General features: G+C 41.7%; 1 protein-coding gene across 3 annotated transcripts in view; it reads left to right on the top strand.

Annotated features, from left to right (window-relative positions):
- The window catches only part of sema5ba (sema domain, seven thrombospondin repeats (type 1 and type 1-like), transmembrane domain (TM) and short cytoplasmic domain, (semaphorin) 5Ba), a 133,540-nt gene that overhangs the window by 73,161 nt on the left and 35,074 nt on the right, over window positions 1-25,305 (top strand). For all 3 annotated transcript variants that reach the window (XM_083921325.1, XM_083921324.1, XM_083921326.1), the window contains 6 exons: window positions 1,401-1,463; window positions 2,270-2,368; window positions 2,504-2,717; window positions 10,537-10,822; window positions 23,660-23,795; window positions 25,082-25,289. In XM_083921325.1, coding sequence (XP_083777451.1) covers window positions 1,401-1,463; window positions 2,270-2,368; window positions 2,504-2,717; window positions 10,537-10,822; window positions 23,660-23,795; window positions 25,082-25,289 — 1,006 coding nt within the window. The remainder of the gene's footprint in view (window positions 1-1,400; window positions 1,464-2,269; window positions 2,369-2,503; window positions 2,718-10,536; window positions 10,823-23,659; window positions 23,796-25,081; window positions 25,290-25,305) is intronic.

Below are 25,305 nucleotides of genomic sequence, written 5' to 3'. Positions count from 1 at the left end.
TCAAGCATAGTCGATATAGCCCATGATCTGTGAAATAAGCAATCTATTTATGTACTTTAAACAGAAAAGAGCAATCAGCGAATTTTAAATAAGCATTTTTCTTCCCCAGAAAGACTTTAGACATTTAAATGGAAATAAAACAGTATAAAGCACATTTAATGAGAACTTAAGAGAACTGACAAAGAGCTTTGTTCTCTGCAATGGGAATCTAAAGAAAAAATGTGATTAACTCTAAACCACATTTTCCCAGCAGACTGCCTTACTATGTCTTGGGTCTAAACACTGTTTTTTCTCTTCTGCTAAACTTCAATGACTTGAATAACTACAATAAAGATTCACAGCTTAAAAATCAAATTATCCAAGACTGTATAAAGGTGTTAAAGATGAGCCACAATCATATTTTGTTGTTTCCCCTGAACTTTACTGCTTGTTTGAGTTCTCTATTTGGCTCCTGTAATACTGACCCAGTTTAGCATTGACTCTTGATGGCCTCAGTTGGCGGGCTCCTCTGAATATTGGGTCACAACTTTGTCCTACTGGGAACTCAATCCATAAGTTCTAGATAAATACCGGCCATGGATCCTCCTCCTCGGTGCGTGCCAATATATCCTAGGGAGAGGAGAGAAAGAAATAAAGAGAAACAGACAGAATGATGGAAGATCAAATAGATTGATGTTATAATGTAGCTTTTTTTTTTAACTTTTAGACATTCAGGCAATCTTCCTACTTGGGCAGTGAGATCAGAGAAGAGAAGGAGATGGAGGAGGATGAGTAAAATGAGGCCAATGACACCCAGCAGGGGGTCTGCTGGCACCTAGCGCATAACAAGTTCATGCCAAGAGAGGGACATCTCTCAGCCCTCTTAACAAGAGCCAGTGCAGCTCTGGTGGCCAAACGTGCATTAGTGTGTATGCACATGCATTAGTGTGTTTGCAATGCGGTCATGCAGTGCTGCTGCCTGCATCCATAATTAAGCCCAAGACTCAACCATCACAGGAATATAATTGGCCAGTAGGAGTGAAAGGCAAGAGGAGGGGTCAACGGAGCCGAGGCGAGTGCTGCAAACTTTCTGAGCGAGAGATAGAGAGAGGAAGAAAGAAGAAGAAGATGGAGAGAAAGCCATTTACATGCTAATGCCGTCCTCAGCCCTTCAACTGCCTCGCTGGGTACCGTGCCCGCTACCCTCGAATAAGCTCTTGGCTGGCAATCCGGTCGCCATGTTTACACAATAAACAAACAGCAATGAGGTTAAAGTCTTTTCATGCATCTTTTTGTGCGTGCCTACAGTATTAGCAACAGTCAGCTGTTGCGTAACTGTTTTGTAGCGTCTGAAGGAGTCCGCTGACTGCTTGTTCGGCCTCTTTGTCATCCCTGGGCTTTTTCTTGTTTTTGTTTCCTAGGCGACAGAATGGGCACCGGACGAGGAAACCAGGAGGTCCTGTCAGAGCAAAGGCAAAACAGAGGTAACCTCGATCCCGCCCCCCAATTACAACACTTCATGTCTGCGCTGCCTGGCTTACAGAGAGGCCATCTTGATATCCTCTGGCTATTGTGGCGAGGTCCTTTCCGGGTCTCATGGCAGGCCCGTTACAGAACAGCTGTTTCAGACCCTTCAATTAAGAGTTTCTTTTTCTTGCAGTGAAGAGAGAGGGCAAAGTGAAGGGAAGGAACATGTGCACAAGGGAGACAGGCAAGATAGGGAGAAACACAAAGGACTTCCTCTCAAATATGTCTGATAACCAACTCTGGGATCAACTGTTTTATTCAGTTTGTTTTGTGAGTAACTGATTGCAGCGTCCCTTTTATCTCCCCCAGTGCCTATAGAGCGAAGGGTGATGCCTAATACACACAACAATCAATTATCTTCAAAACCTGTTTCACTGCAATTACCTCAGTTCTCTGCCACAACGCAAAGCCCCACCACTTACAAAAAAGTGATACTTAAAATGTCTCATCCCCAAGAAATCTATTTCATGCCTTTGTTAAAACAGATCTGACTGAAACACATACTTGACTTACTCAGTGTTACAAATCGCCCTCCATTCAGCTGCAAATAACTATTCTTATTTTGCAACAATAGACTTACAAGGGCGAAAGCTGCCGACACTGAATTGCTTCGCTTTTGGTTGCATGCCAGTCTGATACCAGAGGACATAGTCCATTGTTATTCTCAGCAACACGTCAAAGAATATTTAGCCTGCCACCTCGGCTTTTCTCCGCTCTACTGTAACTTTTTGAAAGCTTTTTTTCTCCACCCACTTCTCCGCAGATTGAATGTCAGAACTACATCAGAGTCCTGCTGGTGAACAAGACCGAGGTCATGACCTGCGGAACCAATGCTTTCCAACCTCTATGTATCACCCGAGAGGTACGGATAAGTGTGCGTTTGTGTGTGTAATTTTGTAGGAAGTCAAGGAAAACCCTGTAGACTTAATCTGCTACTTTCCCTTTCTCCCTCTGTCTCTCCCTGTTTCTCTCTATCTCTGTATTTCATTCATTGCAGGTGGGCAACATGAGCAGTGTGCTGGAGCGAGTGAACGGTGTGGCGCGCTGCCCGTACGACCCTCGTCACAACTCAACAGCGGTGGTGACGGAGAGCGGAGAGCTGTACGCCGCCACCGTCATCGACTTCTCTGGACGTGACCCCGTGATATACCGCAGCCTGGGAGGAATGCCACCCCTACGGACTGCACAGTATAACTCCAAATGGCTCAATGGTACAGTAGCCCAGCAACTACCTCAGATGCTGTTCTTTCACTCACTGAAAAATTAATTTCAGGACTTTTCACTATAGTGGCTTTTGTCCGTGCTCCAGCTAATCATTTTTTTTTCGTTGTGAAAACAGCCATCACTAGTTCCCAGAATCCAATGGGATGCTTTCAAACAGCTTGTTTAATCCAAGCAACAGTCCGAAACCCAAATATGTTCAATTTATAATGATATACGACAGTGAAACACAGCAAATCCTCACATTGGAGAAGCTCAAACCAACAGATGCGTTAACGTTATTACATTTATTCTTAGTAATAACGAATAATTGATTATAATAATTGTTGAAAAATGTCCATTGATTGACGCAGACCCATTGTAGAGCTTTTAAAACACAAAGTTCTGCAAAATCTGCAGACATACTAATGCAATAATCCAGAGATTACTGGTTTGAGTTACAGCTTTGTTTCTCAGTGTTGTGTCAGATGATCTAATCTAACAGGATTAGCATCAAATCAAACTCTTGTTGGATTTCCAAATAATCCACACAAGGTTAGACTTGTGTCAAACAATCTCTGAAAATCCCTGCTGTTCCTTTAAACATTTCTAGGCCTTGCCCAAAGCGGCAGTCAGGCCAAGTGTGCACTTTTGTTTCCAACACAGTCGGCTCTTTTGTTACGGCCTAGATGGATCAATCCGACAGAGGTGTTTTCAGAGATTACAGAGACTGTTTGGATTTGAAGTCGTGTGTAGAACACACAGTACAGATTAGACATAGGGTATTGACGGGATTTATAGAATGGCTGAGAACATGAAATGGTGTCAACCCTGCTGGAGTTTGTGTCAATAATCTCCCAGCTGCTGATGCTGTGCCTTTTCCCCTGAACACACCACAGCAGAAATCCATTCCCACACACACACACACACACACATCCTGACTGCAGCAGAAATATAGATGGACCTCCACTGGAGGAGGCTGTCATGTGCTCCCTTTGATATGCAGAACTGGTTAGATTACTGGATTCATGGTGGTGTATAGAAAGTGAGAGATATTTTAGGCATTCATTGTTCTGGAAGCAAAGGTCAAACTAATTTTCTGCATCACAGACAATGTAAGATGGCACTTTCACGACTTGGATGGGCATGGAACTCCTCTGGTTTCTTATCAGTACAAAAGATGAGACACTGCGTTATATATATTTCTATCATATAAAGTCAAAGCTTGCGGATATAAAACTTAGGGAGAGACAGTCAGCAGTCAGTAAGTCAGCTGTGTCGCAGTTACATTTTGATTAATAGCCAATAACAGAGCCTGATATTCTGTAATCTTTCCTGATTGTAAAGGCAGAAACATGTTCAACGCCCGATCCAGCAGGCACAAACGAGTGCCCCGGTGAACATACTCAACGTTCTCTCTTACGCACAAGTTAAGCTAATAAACATCAGTCCTCAACGGAGCGATAAGAGACAATCAGAGCAGTAAACAAACATGGCGTCTGTGGAGGAATGTGTACTGCTTTGCTTTCTGCAGTGAAGGAAGAGAAGAAAGAAAACAGATGATGGGATGTGTGTCTGAATCAAGAGGTGACATGAACATGCTGATGCATACGGACATATTCAGCTCGAGCTTTGTCTTGGTTGTTGTGAGCAGAATTGAACCCAAACTGAAGAGGTCAGCTTTCTCTTGTCGTTTCACGCTATTGCGCGCAAGGTGGCAATTCTCCAACTGCAGCTCACACTTATGCTGCATTATGACTTTCGGATGACCCACACCCGCTGAAATTGAAGCGTCTTGAAGCGCCTGTGCTCAGGTACTTGCTTGGGCTATGTTTCTGCCTTTAGTTGGTCAGGTTTAATGCAACACATCGGCTACAGTAGTCCCTTTTTCAGTTGGGTACTACATATGTACTTTCAACACGTCACACAGTCAGACACACAATGATACAAAATAGTAAAATGAAAATGCAAAGGATTGGCTTTAAAATTCAAATAAAAGTGTAACTAGGGCTTCAGCTAAGGATGATTTTCATTATTGATTAATCTGGTGATTATTTTTCAACCCATTTAATGTCTACAGTATAAAATTCCTTTCACAATTTCCCAAAGTGACCAAGGTGACATCTCCAAATTGCTTGTTTCGTCTGACCAGCATTCGAAAACCCCAAAGATACTAAAGTTACAATGACAAAGAAACAGAGAAAAGCAGAAAATCCTCACAGAACCCACATCACAGGTGCCGATGATTCATTTTATGTCGTGTGACTAATGCTTTAATCAACTGCCCGTCAGCACTAAATGTAACAAACAAATATTCTCATATGTCAGACCAGATGTATTATGATGAGAAGCAGGTTGTGAAAGATGTTGGACTTGAATAAAGGCCAAAAGAAATGATAGCCAGGAACGGGAAGATGGAATGCAAGCGATGATGGGAGTTTGGAGAGCGTGAAAGGTGTGCGTGTGGTGAGAAAAGGAGGGACGAGAGAGTTGCGGGGCAGGGAATGAAATGAGGATGAGAGGGAAGCACAGAAGATAGACTCAGGAGTCAGCGAGCGATGTAATTATTCCTCACGGCAGGGAGAGGGTGAAATTACAACACACAGCATGCTTCACACCACGCAGGGACTTGCATGTTTGGCATGAATGTGTGTCTACTTGTGTGCCTGTATATGAATTCAGACTGTATGCAAGCTGCATATGATTCCACCTGTGTCCAAGTTGTGTGTGCGTGTGTCTGTGTGTGTGTGTGTGTGTGACTGCTTTTATAACATCAGCACCTGCCTTGAGAGAGTGCTGTATGTGGGAGGAAAAAAGATGAGTAGCAAAGCGTATATTGTCCTCATCAGCATAATCACAGCTGGCCACACGCACGCGCGCACACACGCGAACACACGCGCGCACACACACACACACACACGCACGCACACACACACATGTTGCTCTCCACTCCAGCTACATACATTCATGCCATCACAGACTGCTTTGCTCCATGGCTTCTGTGAGGGTTATGGAGTTGAGTTCCCCATGGATTTGGGGTGTGAATGAAAATCTCATTTCCAGCTCTAAGCCTCTCCAGTTCAGGAGACTGAATGCAGGGAAGGGGTCCTGGATCTAATCAATCTGTTCCCTTATTGGATTGGTAGCCTGCCAGGCACCAACCAACTGTTTCCCATCATGCATCTGAATGACACAAGGAGCTATAAAGTCGCCTGTGTCTCTCGATGCCCCAAACACTTTATACATAACAACATATTTATTTATATTTCTGTTATCTGATCTCACCCCCCTCTCAGCTTTTATAAAAATTGTGATTTGGCACATATTATATAAAATAGAACTCAGGCAAGAAATTTCCCGTATATAACCAGGGGTTAAAGTGGGCAGGAACTACACAGAACTGCGTTACGGCTCCTTTGTTGAATAAGGAAATAAACCTGAGCGGCAGTTTCAAGATGAGTGTTTTTCCTTCTGCAGGGATGCACCACTGTGAGTGAATGTACGTGGCATGTCTGCAGTTAGTTAACGTGTCTGTTATAACAGTAGGACAGTCAAGTGTCTGTCATCTCAACGGCTAAAGTAACTCTGTAGTGAATCTAGGTATTGTGAGTTTTTGTATTTTAGGGGAGCTAGACCAGAGAACAGTCAGTCAAACAGATCAATGATGCTGTTTTGCCCTCATTGTTCTCGGTGAAGTTTACTGCAAGGGATGAAATGCAGCCCCGGTGTGTTTTAAGTGGAGTCAAACAACAAATAGCTTTTTAATCACATTGTTTGTCAGTAACCGGGGCCATGTTGTTTGGAGGAAATCTGACCTTGTGTACTCTGATTAATTTTGCATGCAGTTGACACACTGTTGTAATTTGGTTTGTAATGAAAACTCAACCCATGGCATTTACCAGCACAGTTTTAGATGAAGAAAGTAACAGGAATAACAAGTGAACCAGCCATGAACGTGTTTTGAAAGAAATGCAGTACAGAGGAAGTGAAGGGGGTTCATGTGTGTTTTTCAAATGTAACTGATAAATATATAAGAAACTTAATAATTGAGAATTAGTTGTGGTAGAATGAGTGTTTTCATTCATGCTTCTAAGTCAGTGACTCAGTCCTCAGCTGACTGGCTACCAGCTAGCATCCAGTCATATACATAACAGGTGTAAAGGGCGACCATTATAACCTGACGCGTCTCGCTTTCACTCTATCATATCTCTATGCCAACCCTTGCTTTGCTGCTTCTGTTTCCACCATAGTAATCTCTTGCTAATGTGCTCTTTTCGTGCTCTTTTTAATGGTTGTCTGTCTCTGTACGTCTCTATGTGCCCTGTGATGGACTGGCGTCCTGTCCAGGGTGTACCCCGCCTCACGCCCGATGTCAGCTGGGATCGGCTCCAGCCCCCCCCCACGACCCCGACCCCGGGATAAGCGGTTGAAGATGAATGAATGAATGAATGAATGACAGAGATTTAATGATTAAGTATGCGTTTATTAATGGTGGATTAGTTCGCCAGCAGAATCCTTGCCACTGTTTTAAGAGCAGTTCATTGGTATTATTAGTTATAAATTGTCAATACCTTTTACAGAAATCCGTCTGAATAGAATGAAGAACGATTCACATGTTTATGGTTATGTTTTAGTCATCTTAAAGTACCTGATGTTGATTGTTGACGTGCGAAATGAGGCAGGATGAGTTGCAACACCTGCATGAGACACAGAATGTGGACTTTCTCTGGTGTTACAGTCCTGAAGTCTGTACAAGGAGTTGACACTGACTATAATAAGAAAGAATGCTCCCTCCAAAACTTATTTGGCAAAACAGTATCAGTATAAGAACAGAAGGATCTGGGTGTGGCAATCTAACCGGTTTACAGAAGCGTACATCAAACCATCTGTCCCATAAGGGAGAACCCATCCCCCCTGTCGTTAACAGATCATGTTTGCATTCCTGCAGAAGCTGTTTGAATATTAATATGTATCTGTGTTTGATGTAAAGCGGCATGTGCTGTTAGTGACGGCAGCTTCCCTCCTCTAGCACCTAACCAGCCTGCCAGATTGAACAATCTGTTTACCACTCAGCAGGATGCTGAAAAAGCACGTCACATTTGCACCCACACAGCTCAGGTAAAATTATGCAGCATCTGACAGCTCCACGTGCCCTTTGCCTGACACACGTACAGTATGCATAAACACGGGTATACATAAGCAAAAAAAGGCTGGTGTGCGTCCGGATAGCAGTTCAAGCGTGCTGTACACATTATCATCATCCCGTATGTTGCGTAGCTGAAACATGCAAGGAAACAAGCTTCTTCACACGGCCTTTAGCTGGAGGGAAAGTAGCACTAACGCATTATGATGGTTGTCTATTCGGCCTCGTTTACAGTAATTATCAGTGACCCAACAGGCGTCACACCACTCACTCGTTCATCTGTATGCTTGCTGCCACCAATTAACTTCCTGAATAGGGATGTGCATTTCGGGTTTGGTTTGACAAGTTGTTTATTATCACAGATATAAACTTGAAATGAGACCTTTGGTTTTCATTAATAATAATAATAATAATAATAATAATAATAATAATAATAATAATAATAATAATAATAATAATAATGGCATTTTTGCCTGTTAAGCCTTATAAATGCACCGATTCACTTCAGTAAATGTAAACTTTACACTGCTGTCCCACATACTCGCTCCACATTCTTGCGGTACAGTATATCTACAATTGCTTGACTACACTGGCCGTCCATTTTAATGTATAACTTGATTACAGTTTCAGAAAGTTTTGAACACTCCCCCAGCTGATTGTGTTTTTATTAGAACTTTTCTAGTGCCACAACCCCGGCGGTTTTGTCTTTTCTTCCTGCTTCATTTCAGAATCTTGCTCTCTCATAAAAAGTCTCACTAGTCCCTGAGGCACATTCCATCATGGCTGTTAACAGGTCATCTCCGCAGTGTGTGTGTGTGTGTGTGTGCGTGTGTGTGTGTGCGTGCGACTGCTTTTATAACATCAGCACCTGCCTTGTTTTGTTTATGTTTATGGCTGTGCATGCAAGAGAGCAAATTAGGGGTTATCTCTCTGTTTGTGTTTGTGCTGGTGGAAGTGGGTGAGTGTGTGACATCACTTACAATAAATGGATCCCAGTGGAAAACCGAAGTGACTATGTTTCACCCGTAGAAATGGAATGGCTTCATCGTTCCTGCACACAAGCAGTACTCGCCTGAAAGAAGAAAAGCCAGTGTTAGAAAACAAAACTTAATTGTGATGAAGCCACAGTGAGTTCGCTGTCAAAACAGCACCGTGGATGTTTTTTTCTTCCAAACTACAACTTAGAAATCTCACAAGGACAGGAGGTAGTTATACTGTTATGAAAAGCAGGAGGGATTTTAGGATGAATGTATCTATAGGTGTCTCGTAACTAATGCATTTATATATGAAATCTAATTCTCGATATCATGGGTGGAGCTTTATATTCACAGATTCAGTGTCTTTCTTAGGGAATAGATAACAGTCTGGCTGACTCTAACACTCAACATCTGGACCACCCTGCACTGTTCTGTCTTGTGGAAATCATTTTTAGAAACTCCACTGAGTTTTCGTAGGATTCTGTCTTTCCTGAAGACGAGGCAGAGTTATCTCAAACCATAAGGAGAATGTAACACACACACACACACACACACACACACACACACACACACTTTCCACTTTCTAGAATTAAAAAGGTATTAAAACTGGACAGATTCGATACATATTTAGATATTGAAGGGTCAGTTCACTCGATTTACACAAACTGGATGTTTTCATTTTTTGGCTCTGTTTGACTAACCCAAGGGTAGGCGATTCCGGTCCTGGAGAGCCACTGTCCTGCATGTTTTAGGTTTCTCTCTGCTCTAACACACCTGATTCTAATGATTTGCTCGTTATCAAGCAGCTGATGCTTGTCACAGTTTAATTATTGTTAGACCCAGGTGTGTTAGGGTAGGGAGAAACCTAAAACATGCAGGAGAGTGGCTCTCCAGGACAGGAATTGCCTACCCCTGGTAACATCTTTTGAGTTTTTCAAGTGTAAGTCTTAAATACTGTGAGCACCACAAACAAAATTCCCCTCACTTAAATTGCACTGAGGTGTCTCCAGAAATGTCAGACACAAATATCTTGATATGTCTGCACATAAAGCCAAAACTACCTGCATCATTAAAAGGTAAATGTGATTTGGAGAATCTGGGCAAACTGATCCTTATAACGCCATAAAGACTTTTATATGAAACCTCCAAAAAATAAAGTTGTTTAAATCAGCCTCGCTCGGTGTGTTGGATGCAAGACTAATGTGGACTTAATAGTTTCAGCTATTTTTTCCTCAAGCTCACAGTAATGAATTAGTATTCAGTGTTGAGTCATGTGTTTACAAAGGATGACACTAACGTCCCGTTAAAACTGTTATTCTGCTTTACGTGATAACCCAACCAGCAGGGAGGGACATTAATCATTGGCTGTGTCACCAGGGGCAATAAAAACAGCACGGCCATCCAGTTAAACAGACATAGCTCCATAGATTTACCATCAAACCATCAGACGGATTTATTAGTAACCATTTTTTATTACCTTCTCTCCTCCTCCCTCTGCAGAAACTCGTCACATTTATACATTTGACATTGAGGCTCCTTTCCAGACAGTCCTAAACAGGAGTGTAACATTAGAATTTCAAAGTTTTTATCGCGATCAATAAGAAGCAGTACAGGGGTCAAAGCAGCAACATCTAGAAGATAAATGTTGCAAATATTTCCATTTCCCTGGAGTCACTGTGTAATGATCCTCTCCCTCCTTCCTCCTGGCAGAACCCCACTTCATCTCGGCCTACGACATCGGCCTTTTCACCTTCTTCTTCCTGAGGGAGAACGCAGTGGAGCACGACTGCGGCAAGACGGTCTATTCCCGCGTTGCGCGAGTCTGCAAGAACGACATTGGTGGGCGATTTCTCCTGGAGGACACCTGGACCACTTTCATGAAGGCGCGACTCAACTGCTCCCGCTCTGGGGAGATCCCCTTCTACTACAATGAACTGCAGAGCACCTTCTACCTGCCTGAGCAAGACCTCATCTACGGCATCTTCACAACCAATGTGTGAGTGCACGCAAATGCATTACAGCACTGCTTCTATTTGCACATGCACAGGAAGGATGTTTGAGGTTTCTGGTGTGGGAAGCATACATGAGCATCTTTATAGGACTGATCTGTCGATACTACTGTGTTAAATGACTTTACGTGCAGATGTGTGCATATTGTTTGCTTGTTTTGAAGTACAGGAGCATTGTTGTTGGAGGTTTAGTGCTAACATTAGGGCTCCTCTTGCACTCGATTGCTACACTGATCTGGGGATGGAGGTCTGCATGGCTGATGTAGTCACTTGTTGAGCCACCTGCCTTTTTTGTTAATAGATTTTTGCACTCAACTCAACTCATACTTTCTCTGAAAAATAATTGGCCACACAGCTGAAAGTCAGCTGAAATCTTTACATGAAAAGTTTAAGAAGAAACAGCTTGAAAGTTGATGATGTTATATCACCGAAAAAACTGACTTTACCCCCGACAGTTGGTTGTTGGTGTTAATGAGGTTAGTAGAAGGTGTCTTTGTTTAAGTACGTACAATGCTCTTTAATATGGCAATACATATGCGCTTGTGGTTTCCAGCAAGTATTTTTCCAGGAAAAAGTGAGTAGATATTAACTGAAATTCCTGGTTATACAGTATTTAACCCAAGTACAGATCCATCCACAGTTTATTATATCCGTACAAGCACACACAAATGATTTGTCAAGAACTTGTTCAGCTCCAAAGTATCACTTAAGCTAATTTATTATGGTCCCCTTTATTATCGCTCATTTGAAAGCATTGTTCCATTACCCTGAACTCTTTTAACTCATTAGTTCCTTTACGTTCACATCTTCAGTTGCATGCTTTCTTAAAGGGCTTAGATCTGATAATTAATCTCAGTAAGCATAAACTGTAACCCGATACAGTGTCTCTATCCTGCATTTTTGCTATAACTCAAATGAAATCAAATATAAGAGAGGGAATACTTCAAGCTAGAAAATGTTTGAAACTTTTCTGGCATTCATCATCTAAATTAGCTCAGTGTGTGAGAATAAATTGGGGTGGGAATACTTTCAGAACAATTCATCTTGAGTCTGCCATTTAGCCTCTGTTATGTATTTAGGGTGACAAAAGACCTACGCTTTCGTTCGTGCACCACACACGCATGACAAACCAGGGACTCCATGAACATCTGTACAGACATTGTGATGTAATCCTTATCTGTGCATTAATTCTCAACTCCCTCCTCACTGTTGAATAGAAAGTCCCACAAAAACAAGCTGCAGCTGGGCTAAAGAGCCCTTTTCAACAAGAGCATTATCGTGGGAACGGTGACACACACCAAAACACTTTACCTCTGACTTCTCCTCATTTAACTCTCAGATTTCATCACTTCATAAAGTTTGCTACTCACACATTTTCCCACCTCTACACAGTGAGACAATTTTCCCCTCCCTGCTGCTGCTGCTAATGATCACTGTGGATGCATGCGACTCTCAGCCAAGCTGGATATACAGACTGACTCCCCGTCCCTCTGGTGTTTGATTGCTCCAGGTGGGGGTGTGACACACTTCATTACAGAGAGCAAACACTGATAGACAAAGCGTTGAAATTAGAGGTCTTTCAATACTTTTTATGTGAAGTAAAAGTGTAATTATGGCCCATTTTTGCCTGACTTTAGGATGGAGGCTTTCACTCAGTGTGGATAGTCTGTCCAATGTCATAATAATGTCAACACAGATGTTGTTATAACAATTGCTCTGCAGATTGCAATGAGATCTGCACACATATATGTGGCTCCCAAAGGAATATTCCTCATTATTTTGCGGTGACCTCCTGACCTTTTATCTACACGCATCAAGTCAAAATGTCCACTTGAATATCTGTTCAGCCTGAGACAAATAAAATAAAATAAAATAATAGAGGTGAAGTAGCTCCCCTTCCGGTGTCCCCCTATGGGACCTTATTCCTCAAAAACAAATCTGTATGGTTGTGAATGACAAGATAACGAAAATTGTCCACTGAATTGCAAATATAATGTTTGTCAATTTAAACGATAATTTTGCAAGTTGAGAAAGTTGCTGTCGGATGTAGGTTTGTTATAGTACAGTTCAGTTTTGTGTGAAACGTCACTCGTCTAGCGCAATAGAAGTCAAAACAAGTCTGGCCAAAGGAACAGAAAGAAGCGAGACGTCATTTACATGACTTTGGGCGTGAAACAGTTTTATGACTTTCTTGACTTGTAAAATCACCCTTTTAAATTTGACAAACATCATACTTTATGTCTAATTTGTGGTAGAATCAAACGGAATCAAAAAGTTATTTGTCTTATTTGATTATTTGTCTCACTGTTGACTACCACACACGCATGGATGTCGTGCATTCGGTCTCATCACTTTTCTATTGTGTAATGAACATTGCAGCCTCTAGGGTCCATTAGCATGGACTGGACTGAAGTAAGAAATACACAATCAAAACTTAAAGGAATAATTCAACATGTTTGCAAATGTGCGATGTGAGTTAGATGGTTAGGTTAATCACAGGGGAGTAAGGGCCAATGCACATTACACATCAATTTTACAAAATCTATACCTCACTTATTCATTTATTTTGACCTCTTCATAACCAATCAGGCTCTACATATATTAAAATATGTTGTCTGTTTGGGGGCTTACGTGTCTGTTCACAAATCATGCCTGTTTTGGTTCAGGCGTGATGGCTCTGGTTTAACCTCACCAAAAACCAATAAAAGTCTCATTACCTGGTTGGAAGTTGAGCAAGAGAAAGGAAAAGGGAAAGAGCTAGGGGGAGAAACTCTAAATCGAAACCAAAATAACTTTACTTAGTGTGTTTTTTGATTGTGGTTACTTATAAAACAAAAATATATAAAGATAAAACTCAGCAATAGTCAGGTAGTGGCCAAACAGCAGATTTCATGTACTGCTAGATGCTGAGATGCCATTGTCCACAGAGAATAACAAGCCTGTTTGATTTTAGCGGACTCTCTCCAGAGGCAAGCTGCAACGCTTTGTTTGTGTTGGCATAGGTGTGTGTGTGTGTGTGTGTGTGTGTGTGTGTGTGTGTGTGTGTGTGTGTGTGTGTGTGTCTGAGCAGGCATGCTTGTTGGTATTCAGATGTATTCTGTGTTCTGTCAGGGGAGAGGTTGAATCCTGCCTCTCACCTTCTGCTCTCTCACCTGTTAAGCTGCTGGTATTCGCCACCACATGGCTGCTTTCCATCAGCCCGCAGCCATCTTTAGCGACAGAGCAGAGGAGAGAGGGAGGAGTGGTAGAGCAACAAAAGAAAAGAAAAGCCAGGGGGATAGAGAGAGAGAGAGAGGGAGGGAAGGAGAAGAGGTAATGAGAAAAATCAGTGAGCTCCAAGCTTTTGTCCGTCGTCCTTTTGTCTCCTCCTTCCTTGCCCTCCCTTCTCTGAAGAAGCTCGTTGGTCCACCCTCCTAAACCGCCTCCCTCATCGGGGTTGGATATGTTAATGCAATCACCACAAACACTGTCTCCATCTGTCTGGCCTAAATTGAACAGGCTCACAGCTGCTCCCAGGAGTTCGGGCTGTAAAACAGAGCAGGAAGAGTTGGAACAGAGTACTTATCCTCTCTGGCTGCTCACGATGTGGGACAGCTCTCAGGACTGTTGTGACCTCCTCCCTCTCTCTGTTGTTATTTTGATCCATCCTATGATGCTATAAATGACTTGGATGGCATCTGAGATATGGTATTCACTCATCTATTGTATTCAGATTATTGGTGAAGCGATTCTACAATTAATTAACAACAAAAACACTAATTTTGATTTAATTAAAAGTTTAAAGTCATTCATCACGCAAAACATGTTGCAGCCTGTCTGTGAGGATTTGCTGGTTTTCTGGGTTTTAGTTGATTGGAAATTAAACATCTTTGGGGTTTAATTGGACATAACCCAAGCCACAAGCGATTTGAAAGATGTCACCTCAGGTTCGTTCTCACAAAAGACTGAATGTGAATACTGATGAATAATTGTTAGTTGCAGCCCTAGTTAGACCCTCTGTGTTTACACTCGGTTTAAAAAAGCCTTTCGGTGATCCAAACACCAGTGGACAGCCGAGACTCATCGCCGCTCATGCCTGTGTCTATCATGCGTCTGCTGTAGCTGACCACTTGTGTGACCTTATGCCTAGGTCACTTCCGCTAGAGGGTCAAAGGGCCCTGCGTGCAGTTATCACATCCCTACTCTCACCAATCAATCCCGTTGTGTTGGCACAGCTGCAGATAAGGCAGTCAGCAGAATCCACCACAGCACTCTGGGCAAAAAAGATGGACGGACATGCAACAATTCATGCAACAATTCTTCCACCTCGTTATAGAGCGTTGGCCACGTTGGTTCAATCCCCCCACCCCCAACCAAAACCACTGGTGACATCACTGACATCACCAGAGTTATTTTTTTCCAGACCCAACATGTTTGGAGGTCTAAAATGTATTCTTCTTTAATCAGTCAGTCGAAAAATAGAAATGATGATTCCAGCACTGCTTGAGATGAGGATGGGAAAGAGAGAGAGAGGAAATAAGGAAGCAAATGATTCAGCTGTAATTTTATTGAGACGTGCAGCAGCTAGCGGAGCCTGTCGAGGGGGTAAGTAGTGAAGGGTTTTAGCATTCCATCAGAATAAGGACACTTAAGACCTCAGAGCACAGCCAAGTCTGTTAATTAACTCTGGGCCCTTATTGGCAGGGTCCTTCAGTCATGGGCTCGGAGCAGCAGCAAGATTCTTCTCCTGAGGTGTCTAACCTGCCATTACTAACTAATTATGAACCTCCTTATCTATTTCTGGGTGACTTCACTGACCCTTCCACTTCACTGCTTCTTAGAGAGCCTCATATCTGAGAGGATGGAGGCGGGATAAGGAGGACTCGTGAAACAATTGGTCCCGTTAATTGATTAGTAGTAAAATCATTTGACACAAAGAAGGTCACTTGGAGAAAGCAGACCTCCACCAAGGCCAACAGTCCAGTCTTCTATAATATGCAAAGCTGCAAGTGCGACCACTATATACAGTATGTCTGGGTATATTTCCAAAACTATTAAAATTATTATTATTCATTGTATTATTATATGGGCAAATATCAAACGCTTGGACTGAAATAACAGATATAGTATAATGTCTGCACTGTCTTTGGTCAGATCTATGTTAAACATGACATGAGCAACTTTAACGTTTGCTGCTTATGGGTTTGTTACATAACTTATTGGAATGAGTTCAAGTGTGTCTTCAGCCGTGGTTCTGGTCCATTCAAACCAACGGTCAGCATGGGACCATCTGGTCTTTCAGAGGGGTAGTGGACAGACAGATCGTCTTAAGGTTTATAGTATTGTTCTAGTTTGGTAAAATACACAGAGATACCTAGAAAGCTGTAGCCCCACCTAGTGGAAAAGTCATACCACGCAACTGGTTACCAATGCTCATGAAAAGTAATTTGTGTATTCGCCCCTAATTTGAACCCGCTCCAAATTTAATGGGTTCTTCCTCGGTCCAGTCTACGCCCTTTTTACCAAGTTCCATGAACATCAGGTCCGTAGTCTTTCCATAATCCTGCTGACGCACAGACAAATAGACTTCCAGAGCTCTGAATCGCTGTCCACATCTTTGATTTGTTCAGTAATTCCAATTATGTGCTGATTTATAGCTGTTTACCTAGTTGGAGAAACAAGAAACTAATCAGAGCTTGTAGGCAGGATTAAGAATGGGAACAACGCTGTTCGACCGTCCTGAAAGCACATTTGATTGAGAATATGAGCGCCCTAAGTCAGCTTACAGTAAAAACTCTGAAATCATCATATTTCTTTGATTATTTTGAAAAACATTGTTTTATCTATTGCTCCTAGCAAATGTTTTCGTGTCAACAGTGCAAAAAAGGAAAAGTAACCCTTCTTTTCCAACTAGAAATAAACTAATAACTGGAACTGAAATGATGTCAGACTGAATAAATACATGAAACAAATATTCTAATGAGAAGTCTTATGCTCACTCAGTATCATTAAAGATTTTCATGCATTTTAAACTCACTTTGACACACATGTGTAACCTGAGATATGCACAGAACACCTCTAAGAGATCCTAATATCCCTCCGATCCATAAAAAAATATATATTTATATATGTGACTGACTCCAGGTGAGATCAGACTCGACAGGGGGGATAAATGATATGCTGGGCGGCCAACTGAAGCAAGCCACAACTGTGCAATATTTCTGATTTACACGACATTCTCTTCCCATCGCATCAACTTGCTAACATCAAATCTACCTTGAAATGAACTGCGGGGCCCCCAGTGGAAGACGGGGCCTGATCTGAATACAGTTTGACAGAATGTGCTGCTTGTGTACCAGCTGCTTTGTCGTTTCTGGCACAGATATATTTTTCAAATTGAACCCACTATTTAACTTTTTTGCTTTCCCACACTTAGGTCCAGTTTGCATTGGATTGTGAAAATAGGTCAAGTCATTCTTAGACTGTAAAAGATACTCAGTGACCTGTCCACTTTTTTTCAATAGCTTAAATCTTACAGCTGGATTTTTGTGCAACCTACTGAACCTGTGGTGTTGCCTTATTGTTTAGTGTAGGTGTTGCTGACTCAGTCTGCCTCTGAACGTGACTGTTTTGGACCAAAGCCTTTCCTTTTGCTGGCGTATTGTTGTGCAGGATAAAAATATGTATGGATAATCCTGGCAGCTTGGGTTCAATTTCTGGTCCCTGCAGCCACGGAGCTCTGCTGAGTGAGCCCTTTTGCTTTTACTGCTGCGATGCAGGTATTCACTGAGGTTGAAACATTGGCCTTAATGTAGTTTGAGCCGTTCCTTTTTTTCCACATAAAATGAGGTTAGGTGTATTACAGTAGGTTACAGTTGGACACTCTCTTCATTGATGTGTGTGTATAAAATAATGTCAAAATCTCTATTTTTGCTGTCAAATTAGTTAATTGTAATAAAAACAAATGGCAAACAAAGTGCTTTTCAGCAACAAAAGGAATTAATCAAAAAGAAAGAAATATAGATAATAGATAATATGACAGATCATGTCATCATAACAACCAAAAAGCTAATGGAAAAGAGGATCTACATCTTAAAATCTGCCAATACAGCTATACCAGCATCCAGAGTAAATAGATAAGGTTATAGACTGAGATGCATATCAGTCTTTTGTTTACCAGACAGTCTCGCTGGTGTTCTGATCCGTACTGATTACGACTTGTCATCTGCAGAGAGTATCAGGCCGGCTTACAGTGGTGAAAAAAGTATTCACTTCCTTGACTTGAAGAATGCAGCTGGCTTTATTCTATATATGTAGTACTGTCAACAAGTCTTGTGAAAAGATCTGTTCGTCCATCTGTCTGTGAGTACTCTCCGACTTCTCTTCCCCCATCTTTGGCACTCAAGCCCAATCCCACTGGTTCCTATACATGACATTTTTAATTTCCTAAAAGAGCTAGGCACTGCAGTTTTTAAACGTTACCCAAGCTGCAGTAAACAGTGAATTCATTGAGGACTATTTTCAACTCTAGATTATTCCACATTTGGTGTTCTGATGAGTTATTCTCACAGTAGGATGGTGTGTGTGTGTGTGTGTGTGTGTGTGTGTGTGTGTGTGTGTGTGTGTGTGTGTGTGTGTGTGTTGTTCATGGTAATGAAGGAACATGTCACCCTGTGCAACGATTGGGCTTATTGATATGTTTTTAATAGCTTTTGGACAACAATGTAGATCTTGCACAAGGGGATAAGATGTACCAGACACACACACACACGCACACACACAAAATACTTGTTAGTAGGATCAATGCCTTGCCGTTTTCTTTGCAATTTTCTGACAATAAAAAAAATGTAGACTACAGTGTCACCAGCCTTATTCTCACAGTGTAAAATACTCAGCAAAATGATCCACTGTCCTTTTCAAGGTGTTATATAAAGAGACACATTGTAGGAATATTATAACGGATGCTTTCCTGCAGCATTGATAAAAGGCTTTGAACGGTGACAAATTGTGTAAAAGAGTGTTCCCAACCCTTTTCCTTAAAGTGGAAACACATAGGAGGGTCTAGCTGCTGATAATGTGGAAGGCAATAAAGAGTTTGTCGCCTTGGTTCAGACTACGAAGCCCCTGTGTTATTGTTTTATTACCTTTATAAGAACAGGCACAACTCAAGCACTTTCCTCTTCCTTTGTGCCATAAAACGAGGTGTCATTTTTCCAGGGTTTCGTACTTGATGGCAGACAGAATTGTATAGTAAAAACAAGGCTTTTAGGGAGCCAATCTAAACAGTGATGGTGTCATTTTCTTAAACCATTACATTGTGCAATCAATGTTTACATCATAAGTCAAAACATAAAAGATATCTGTCGTCACTTTAAGGGACCCATTTTCTACTGTGGAGAAAACTGATGATCCCTGACTAAGTGACATATTTAATGGATAGTTCACAGTATATACAATGCATAACAATAACAGTACAGAACAACTGATAAACTGTACAATTAACAAAAGAAGTGAAGGCAGTTACTGCAGGATGTTTGTGTAAAACAAGCAATTTGGGTGAAATCTGTGTATTTCCAGTGGATAACGCCTTAGAGATGAGTTTTCCTGTTATTTTTTAGGAGCTTTTAATACAATTTTGTGTTTTCTGTTTGGTTTTAACAATTCTATTTACTTAATAGGCTTCTTTTTTTATTCGGTGATTTATTCTCTCTGATGCATGGCCATTGTTCAATTGGCTCTTTGCTTGTTTTAACCACATACTTTTCTCATGCAGGAGGATGAGGCTGTTTCTGTGAATGTAGCTTATGTTCAAGTCCTCACCAAGCCCTTTTCCTGTGGGATTTGAAAGTTAATAAAAATAACAATGTCATTTAGTTTTCTTCACAGAAATGAATGAAATGCCGAGATAAAGGCCAATTGTATACTTAAAAGAAAAAGTCGTCCTGAATTCAAAAAGGCTCTGCGGACCGCCTGTGAAGCTGGGGACCCCCGGGTTGGGAACAAGGGCTGTAAAAACAATGTGACAGGGAATCGAGAAGCATATCAGAAGACAACCCCAGACAGGATTAGGCTGTTGGGATGAGAAGAATCATTTGAAGAAGGAGCACCACTCGTAATGAAAGAGGATCGTCATGGTGCAGGGCCTTTGGAGAGCGGCAGAGCAGTGGCAGCAAACAGCATAGCAGATGTCAAACAGATTTTCAATCACTTGCCTGGGCTTTTAAGCAAGACTCGAAGCATATGGGTTGTATCCATTATTGCGATAGACTGCATTCTCTTCAGTGCTCCATTTCACACTGTTCTCTTAGCAGCAACTCACTGTCAAAGTAGAGATCTGGAATAATCTGGGTAGTGTCAGGCTTTCTGTGGTAGAGTTCAGCTTCAACACGAGCTGTAGCTACTGTACGACCACAAAGCCGCACTTTAACTTCCCATTATGTCAAACTGTGTGTGCGAGTGTGAAAAGTGTTGTGGTTTCCGCTTACATACTGCAGCTCATTTGCCTGTGGTTTCCTCCAGTTGGGTTTTGGTTATTGCCGGTTGACCACAGCTCTCACTCTGCTTCACACTGTTTGTCTCCCTGTCACTCTTGTCTCCACCAGAGCTTTTGACAAAAAAATGTTTTAGACTTCAGTCTGGCGGCTGTTTGTCTCTGCAGCCTGCGAGTCAGTCAATGACCCACCTGTTCGGTCTCCCCCGTTGTTTAGCCAGAGCTCATTTGGAGCTGCACAGCACTTTTCTACCCAGCGGTAACGACAGAACACATTAGCTTTCTCCTGAATCCTGAACTAGATCTGTAAGAAATGAGTATTCAAAAAATGACAAAAGCAATCACAGATGTCTCAAGTAGGCTTAGAAGCATCTTAGTGGTAGAAATAAGACACCCAGGGAAGGATGATCCATAGAAAAAAAGCACTTTTGATGGATGCATTTTCTTCCCAGAATGTGCAGACATCAACGTATTGATGGGATCAGTGCAATTTCCAACTTTCTAGTGAAGGCCTTGTCTTTACAAGATAAAATAAAACTCAGATTGACTAGTAAATTGGCCTAATCTTATTATTATCTTCTATATCTTCTGTATTATCTTCACCCTATATTCTCCCCAAAGATCAAAAATGAATATATAAAGAGGTGCTCCTTGTTACTTCTCCTTTTTAAAATCTTATCCAGGGATTGGTGTCTGTATGTCCGTGGTTACGTTGCAAAAAGGAGACTGTCTGTAGCTAATTCAGCATGATTTTTCATGGTGTAGCTTTACCAAAATGAAAACAATTTGTGGCTAAAATAAATCATGCTCTCCGTTTGCACTGCCTAAAGCATTATTGGATCTGAAGTGCCAAGAGCAATCCATGAAAAATTGATTTTCGACATTATCAAGTCCCAGAATGTCCCAACATTGTTTTTATATACCAAGAACACTGACGCCTATCATTCACATGCAGGAGGGTTCAAAATCCATGTATTAAGGAAATTCTGGAGAAAATACCAAACTATTTCAAATGGCTTTAGACCTTTTTATTTCATAAATAGAAAAATATACCAGTGGCCTCTTTAGTAACTGGTGTTATTTTTGAATAATCTGTAATTGCAGTAAGGACAGCAATCGATACTGATATCAGATATCAGACCATATCATGACAATAGGGCAGATCAATTTGTTTCTATAGTGTACACTATGGAAACAAATTGATCTGCCCTATTATCATGGGCATTGTCACAACCTAGTATGTATATATAAATATATATATATATATATATATATATATATATATATATATATACGCACATACACTATAGAAACTAATTGATCTGCCCTAGATATGGTCTGATATCGGATATCAGTATCAATTGCTGTCCTTACTGCGATTACAGATTATTCAAAAATAACACCATTTACTAAAGAGGCCACTGGTATATGTTTTTATTTATGAAATATAAATGTATATACATATAAGTGTCTGGTGCATGATTTATTATTTTAGTAAGAAATAACAATTCAGGAAATGTGCATCTATTATTTGTTACACATTGTTTAACAAGATTAGGAAAGTGATGTTTAGGTCAAGCAGGCCTGACGTTGCCTTACACATAGAAGAATGATCCCATTCACTTCCACACAGTGAGGCTGATATCAGATTAGTATCTCTCTGTATGTGTATCAGGACTGAAAAAGGCAAACATACAGTACAACATGCCAAGCTAAGAGAAGACAATCAAAATAATAAAGGGAATAAAAATTGAGTAAAAGCAGCCCAAGGGTGAATAACAACACATTCAGGCCTCACCATAATCATTAAACAAACCCTGGGATGCAGCTTTTCCCAGCAAGTAGCAGCCTTCACTGATTTATACTTCACCCAAGGTTCTGAAACGGCTCACAAAGCTCAATGAGGTCCTTACAATAGTCATTCTTTCTCTGCCTCGCTGTCTGACAGCGTGCTCACACTATCCTTTTGGCCGCGGCCAAAACCGGTTTTTCAGCTAAAGTCTAGTACCTTTAAGTAATGTGAGCGCACCCGCTCCGCGCTCAACTGCGGCCAGCTGGGCCGCCACGGCCCGCTTGAAAGAGGTGGGCTTTAGCGGAGCCGTTTGCACATGTACGAGCACGAGCGTGCGCACGTGTACGCGCACGAGCACGAGCCCTACGGCAGTAGCGTTATGTCCGCCTGTTCGGACATGTAAATAGAAGGACAGACCATGCGCGGACATTTAACTACAACAACAATGGCGGTGAAAGGTTCATGCTGGTGTGGTGCGGAGGTGGGGTGTTTACTGCAGATTTGGTCGGATGAAAATATTCAAAAACAGTCGACAAGACGCACAAAAACTCCGAGGTCTGTGGAAAGATTTGTAAACAAAGCCACACACACGCGATCAATGCGTGTGACGTGTTACGGCTTGATGGCGTGTGGACAGCAAGAAGCATTGGCCTAGGCCCAGGTAGTGTGAGTACAAACGGGGCTGGGGCGCGGGGGGGAGAGGGAGGGGGGACAAGTACCCTAAAGTCCGGGTCTCGGTCCGGGAGGACAGTGTGATCACGCCCTCAGGGTCGTGTCTCTCTCTCTGTGTCTCTCTCTCTCTCTCTGTCTCTCTCTCTCTCGCTCTCACTCTCTCTCTCTCTCTCTCTGTCTCTCTCTCTCTCTCTCTCTGTCTCATGCAATTTCTACGCTCACTCACTAAAATATTACCTCTCACTATCTTCTAACTGATGGTTTATCAGCATCCCACAAGCCATGTCAAGGCAGAAGGCTGTTCACTACGTAGTAAAGTCTTAGTGTGGAGCTGTGTGTAAGGGAATAAGAGTGGGAAAAAAACTCAGGAGTGTAGCAGGCAGTTAAGAAACTCATTACCCTGCAGCACATTATGGCCGAAGAGTGTCACAATAATAACTTTACTCACACTGCCGGTTTAGCCGGGGTTTACTCTCGTATGTGACACCTGTGGGGCGGTCGGGTGTGTGTCTGCACATAATCTGTGCAACTGCCTCCCATATCCTCAGCTTAATGCTATTCCCATTCACTGTGCCGCGCTGATAGCATAGCTTAGCCTCCAGCAACGCAGCGCCTGTTTAGTGCAGGTATAAGTGATAGGACTTCCATTAAGAGGATGGAATGCATTACAAAATGGCTTTATTACACAGCTGGGGACTGCTGATTTCTGATATGGCTTCACGTTTACTGCCAACGTGTAAACTTATTGTGTGAAATAATATCTTTATTGCTTTCTCTCTCTCCATCTCTCTCTCTATCCCTTTATGTCATTTCCCCCTCCCTCTTCCCTCTGTTATCTCCCTGTTATCTCCCTCTTGCTGTCTTGTCTTCCCTATCCATCTCACTATAAAGTAACAGCATTGCAGCATCTGCAGTGTGTGCCTTCAACCTCAGCGCCATCACCCAGGCCTTTAACGGGCCCTTCCGCTCCCAGGAGAACCCTCGCTCCACCTGGCTTCCTACCACCAACCCCATCCACAACTTCCAGGTGAGTTTAATGGACTGACTAGACTAATACCAGCTAAATCAATCCATATCAGTCTTAACAGAGGTCATTTGGCTAACAATGAATCAGTTTGTTATATAGTCCAAAATCATACATTTGTATCAAAAGGCTTTTGAATCTTTACAACATACAAGCGCCTCTATCCTTAGATTCTCGATCTGGATAGGGAACATGTCCACAGTCCAGGAATTTTTAATCTTGTGACCACAAAAAAATAGCATCTTACATAAGAAGAACTTTTGCCAGTTTTAGTAATCACTGCAGTTTTCTGCATAAAGATAATCCAATTCAGAACCGAGTCAAAATCAAATCAAGCAGTGGTGGCAGGATAAGGTTTTGGTGCAGCCTGGAGTGATTCATAAAGTTATAATAATAGGGTTGTGCAAAATGAAGAAAATATGCGATAACATTGATAAATGTCACAAATACTCAGTTTTGCCTTCCTGCTGTCAGTTTAATGCTAAAATAAAACATTAACATAGCTGAAAGAAGAAGAAGAAGAAGAAGAAGAAGAAGAAGAATTACTTTATTTTTATCCCACACAGGGAAATTCAATTTTCACTCTTATTATCATACATGTTACACACACAGACTAACTTTAGTTTATTTAACAGATTGAACATATAACTAAACATAAAAGGCAAAATCAAAAAAGAATGATACATTACATTTTAAGGTTCAGTTTTCTTCCGATACTCTCTTTTAACTAACATCGTATTTTGCAATGTGTCACAGTATTTTGTGATGTGGTTATTGTGCGGGCTGATATCAGGATGATGATAAAAAAGTGATTTATTGTGCAGCCCTAGAAAATAGATCAAAAACCATCTACATACCGCTCCGAACATCATCCAAAAATGTAACCTACCAACAAATCAAATCTCATTTCCAGTCGTAAAGACTGAGCAGAAGCTGCAAACTACAGCTAAGCTGTGCAACCCGAACAAAGCTTTCCTAAGGCTGTCATTTGATATTTATTCTTCTGCAGTGTATCATTAAAATGCTGTGTCGTTGCTGTGATCCCATCGCAATCACACTATAGTTTTGCTCACAAGAAAAAGTTGCAATTACTAAGAATAGAATACAGCATGGAAACAAACTAACCAGACATGTTGATTGTATGATTTCAAAAAATGCAATAAAGAGGTGTGCGAGGCACCATTGTTGTCTCTTTTTTTTGTCTTCCATTCTCTGTCTTCCATTTTTCTGTGTCCATACCACATTTTCACACCTCACCTTTCTCTCATGCCATTTCCTGTCTTCTCCAGTGTGGCACTATAGACGACGAAGGTCCCAACGAGGGTTTGACGGAGCGGAGCCTGCAGGACGCCCAGCGGCTCTACCTGATGAATGACGTGGTCCAGCCAGAGTCTGTTGATCCGCTGGTCATGCAGGATGACGTACGCTTCTCCAACCTGGTGGTGGACATAGTTCAGGGCATGGACACCCTCTACCATGTGATGTACATCAGCACAGGTTAGTAGGGGAGGAG

Source organism: Echiichthys vipera, assembly GCF_963691815.1.
Source record: "Echiichthys vipera genome assembly, chromosome: 10".
Taxonomy (NCBI): domain Eukaryota; kingdom Metazoa; phylum Chordata; class Actinopteri; order Perciformes; family Trachinidae; genus Echiichthys; species Echiichthys vipera.
The sequence above is the reverse complement of the archived record's forward strand: the minus strand, read 5'-3'. Positions and strand labels throughout refer to the sequence as shown.